This window comes from Brachionichthys hirsutus, unplaced genomic scaffold (genome assembly GCF_040956055.1).
Source record: "Brachionichthys hirsutus isolate HB-005 unplaced genomic scaffold, CSIRO-AGI_Bhir_v1 contig_4, whole genome shotgun sequence".
NCBI lineage: Eukaryota > Metazoa > Chordata > Actinopteri > Lophiiformes > Brachionichthyidae > Brachionichthys > Brachionichthys hirsutus.
The window spans coordinates 1-4,150 of NW_027181113.1; the positions used below are offsets into that span (position 1 = coordinate 1).

At 46.5% G+C, this 4,150-nt stretch overlaps 1 protein-coding gene across 1 annotated transcript; it reads right to left on the minus strand.

Annotated features, from left to right (window-relative positions):
- Positions 1-2,468: 2,468 nt before the first annotated feature.
- On the minus strand, positions 2,469-3,807 carry LOC137917285 (gap junction delta-4 protein-like). Its single transcript, XM_068760099.1, has 2 exons — positions 3,744-3,807; positions 2,469-3,601 (listed from the first exon to the last, which is right to left on the minus strand). The coding sequence occupies exons 1-2, from the start codon at positions 3,805-3,807 to the stop codon at positions 2,469-2,471; spliced, it is 1,197 nt and encodes a 398-aa protein (XP_068616200.1).
- Positions 3,808-4,150: the final 343 nt, after the last annotated feature.

Consider the following 4,150-nt stretch of genomic DNA (forward strand, 5'->3'; position numbering starts at 1 on the left):
TTTACAAATGCTTATACTCTGAGGAAATCTCCTTACCGCTCTGGACTCTTCACATCGGTTTGCGGTGAGTTGTTTGGTGATGATTGGCAAATGGGAGTTGGTGTTGAATGTAGTGGGATTATGCCACAAAACTCGGTGATTCTATTTACCCTAATAACTAGGATGTGTTCCATATGTCGCTTGAACACAATGAAATGAAATTCAAACCTTTAGCATGTTCTTAGGTTTATTTGCATGTTGATATAGATTCCCTGGAGGGTCAACAGCTCAGATCATTTAAAATCAGACAGAATGACAGGATGAGTCGTGACAGGACAGCAGCGTAACTGTAATGTGACACTATTCACAACAGCGGCAAAGCAAAATAATATATATCACAGTAGAACGGTTACAGTATTAATATTGTTTTTGCTGTTATTGTAAGTAGTAGTGGCCATAGTCCCATTCTATTATGTGTTTTTTTGTCACGGCTGAATTTTACATTTTAGATGCATTATCTAAGTGTGTCCACTTGAGGGCGCCATTAACCAGATGGGTTTTTTTTTTTTTTTTTTACAGGAAATGCAACTGAAAAAACGTGAAAAATTACATTTATGTAACAAATAACATACAATATAAGTTTATCATTCAAGTAAACGGGCAGGTGTGTCCAAACGTACGACTGGTACGACATGTTTGTCTGGTGGGTTCAAAGACTGTCTACTGCACGGGGAGGAGCTGGATCTTCATGAGATATGACGGAGGAGACTGTTGTCCTGCATCATCGGGCCAGATGAACTCCCTCAGCAGACTCACCGCGATGAGGAAGCTCTCCATGTGAGCCAGAGCATCTCAAGGACACGCACGGAACAAATCGTGGTGGAACGGAACCGGACAAGGACAGGATGTTGGGCTCTCTACTTTGTAACATGCAGCGACTGTGAAAACTGCTGTCCACTTCAGAGCGCTGCAAAATGTGCGTATGCCAATGTTAAATGTGACATTAAGGAAACAGATATTCCTTGGATTTGCCAGATTTGCAAACATGGACTTCAAACCCCTCTGAATCAATTAACCAAACTGCTCAAAAACATTTTTAATATTGTTTTGGGAGATATTATTGAAATATTCATTTGAATACAAAATGACAATCAGGCAGTCAGATTACAACATTGATTATTCCATGATGTGTACGTACTCCAAATAATACATCTCTTGATTAAATATATCATTTTAAAATTTGCTTAATTTCACTTTTCTTTGAATAATTACCAGAAATAATATTTGCATATTTTTAGTTCGACTTTGGCTTTTTCCATTCGAACTGCTGACACACAAAAAAAAAACTGTGGTCCACCTCATGACAGTCAGAGAACAACATGCAGTACACGAGCGAGCTTTTGTTTTGTTCTCTCCTTCAAAGAGACCACAAGAGGAGGAAGATCAAGCAACCAGCCCCTCAGCGACCCAGAAGGACACGCCACTGGGATCTGGCTGATTTACTGCAATCTGAAGGTGATCTGGACATTTCTAGGAAATGGACCAGAACACCTTGATATATGTCAGACTCAAGCTACATATTTGCAGCAAGCCTCAGTGTAAATACTACGTCTGACCCCGATAGCATGGGAGCTCCTATCTGACCCGCATCAACATCGGCAGGGAACAAGGTGAAACCAAAGCCAGAGCAAGGAAAAAAAAAAAAGCAGACATCCTGGAGGGCAACAGGAAACACAGGCCAGAGCTCTGCTGTGCTCTATTTCTAGTGGCAGTGTACATTAAGGTTTGTATTCCCCTTAAGCTCCACCAGGCACTGAAATAGAGTGACAACAGCGTCTCCATAAATATGGCGTCCCTATAGGAGGAGAGATAATTACTTACTGAGGACTACCCTAATCCATTATACATGAGCTTGATGAACGGCACCTTGGTCACGTTTTTGTCTTTCATTTTGGGCCTGACCCTCTTAATCCAAAAGGTCAGGGCCTTTGGGCGTCCATGTCATTTAACACCAGCTAGACAAACTCAAAAGAGTGGGACCGCATGGTATCATATAGACTAGCGTAAGTGGGGGGCAGGGGGCTGTCTGTAGGACAAGCCTGTCTTTGTCTGTAGACAGTGAGCTCAACAAGGAAAGAAACAGGTGCGCTGTACTCTTTTAGATCCTCTCAAGGTTGCGATTCTTCGAGGACGCTCAAGGCCTCGGACCCGCCAGTCCTTCCTTACTTCTTTTGTTGGGAGTTGATATTCGTGACTTGAATTATGGTTGCTATGCGCCACTCAGCTCATCTTCCACAAGCGCAACATGACCTTAAGTCATTATGAAAAACAGTCACAGTGGATCTGATTACGCGTCATGAGTCTAAGATGACCGATGAACACAGAGAAGGTTGTTTGGTTCCCACATTGGGTGCCCTGAGGAACGTTTCTTGTCTCTGTGAGGCAAATATGCTGGAACTAAAGCGATCCAACCCCCCCCCCCCCCCCAGTCAAACCCATTCAGACCTTTTCTCTTGCCCATCACCATTTGTTTGTAGCTCTGCATCGGTACCAAATTGGACCAGGGTATATGGGCCTACCCTTCTGGCAGAGAATGCCGTTGTAACAGGAACTTCCCCAATGGGCTTGGCCGACCCACCAGGGATCGACTCGAGATCCCGTCTGGGCGGAGGTGGCGGTTTGAGTCCGCTTCTTTTGCTAACACGAAAAGACCTCGGCGTTCCGGACGGCTCAAGTGGGCACAGAGCCACCTCGCTGCCGCTCCTTTCCGGAGCCTCCTCTTGAAAAACACCGTAATTTCCATTTGCGTTGAACCCTGGAGGTCCCAGTGAGCAGTTAATAGCGGAGTGCTCAGAGGAACCTTTGCTGCCTCGCCGCTTCCGGAAACTTCCCGTCTGACCAGCCTCCCTCTCTACATCTCGTTGAGTCGCGGAGGCTTTTGAGGCTCCTTGGTCTGGAAGGAAACACGGCTGCTCCTCACGGATCCTCTCCATCAGTGTCTTCCTCCTCCGGCTCTTCTGAATCACAGAGTGCTTGACGGTGCAGACGAAATCCAACACATTGAGCAAAAGCGACAGAGCAGCCACGCCGAGCATGAAGTTGAGCAGCATCGTCTTTTCCGTGGGCCTCGAGATGTAGCAGTCCACCTGGCTGGTGCACGGCGGGTGCTGGCACAGGAACCTCCTTGGGATGTAGAACCCAAACAAGTAGTAGTGAGCTGCCCCAAATCCCGCCTCCAGGAAAGTTCTGAACATCAGATGGAGGACGTAAACTCCCGTGAAGCACTGGGTCCATCCCATCTCGTCGATTTGCTCCTGAGGAATGTTGACAAATGACAAGGTTTGGGCTTGTCCACGGGCGTTTGGGTCCACTGCGAGGTCATTTGAGATCTTGTGGATCACGTAGATGATAAAGACGATGCAGGGGAGACACAAGGTGGTGAGCTGCACCAACCAGAAGCGAAAGAGAGAGACGGGAGAGAAGAGGTCGTAGCACACGTTGGCACAGCCGGGCTGAATCGTGTTGCAAACGAATCGCTCTTGCTCATCCTGGAAGAGAGGATAACCGGCAAACAGGAGGATGAGGATACGGAGGAAGATCATCACAATGAGCCAAACCTTCCCTGAAAAGATAAGCACATTGGTGTTGGCTTGGGAGTTTGAGGTTTCCTCTTCAGGATTACAGGTCTTTTGGTAAATATATATATATATATATAGAATACAGACATTTCTGTTGATCAGGAACCAGTAAATGTGTCAACTCACCCATGAACGTGATGCTGTGATTGATGGAAATGAAGATGGCGTCAGAGACACTTGAACCCACCATGCTTCCTGCACTCAAAGACCTCCAGAGTCCTTGAGCCTCCAGCAACCTCTCCTCTCCTCCGTCTCCTGAAGGGCACAGCGACTTCCAGGAGGACAGGAACCGCCAAGGTGGACGGGTATAACGTTCCCCTGGCAGTTTAAATTCCTATTCTCGAGGTTCCAGGTTCTGTTTGGTAAAAATCCAATCTGGTCCATTAGAGTCAGCCAAGGCTCTTCTAGCTCAGTCAAGTAAACCATGCAGATCACCTCTCCGTTACGTCCCCCATGCAGACAACCGTCTGTCCTCAGACAACAGAAGACAGGAAGACAGGAGTGAAACCCATTGTGCGTCTATTCTTAACTTC

Coding starts and splice junctions, on each gene's coding strand:
- LOC137917285 (XM_068760099.1), bottom strand. CDS start 3,807: ATGGTGGGTTCAAGTGTCTCTGACGCCATCTTCATTTCCATCAATCAC. Junction 3,602..3,743: donor TCACAGCATCACGTTCATGG/GTGAGTTGACAC, acceptor TTATCTTTTCAG/GGAAGGTTTGGCTCATTGTG.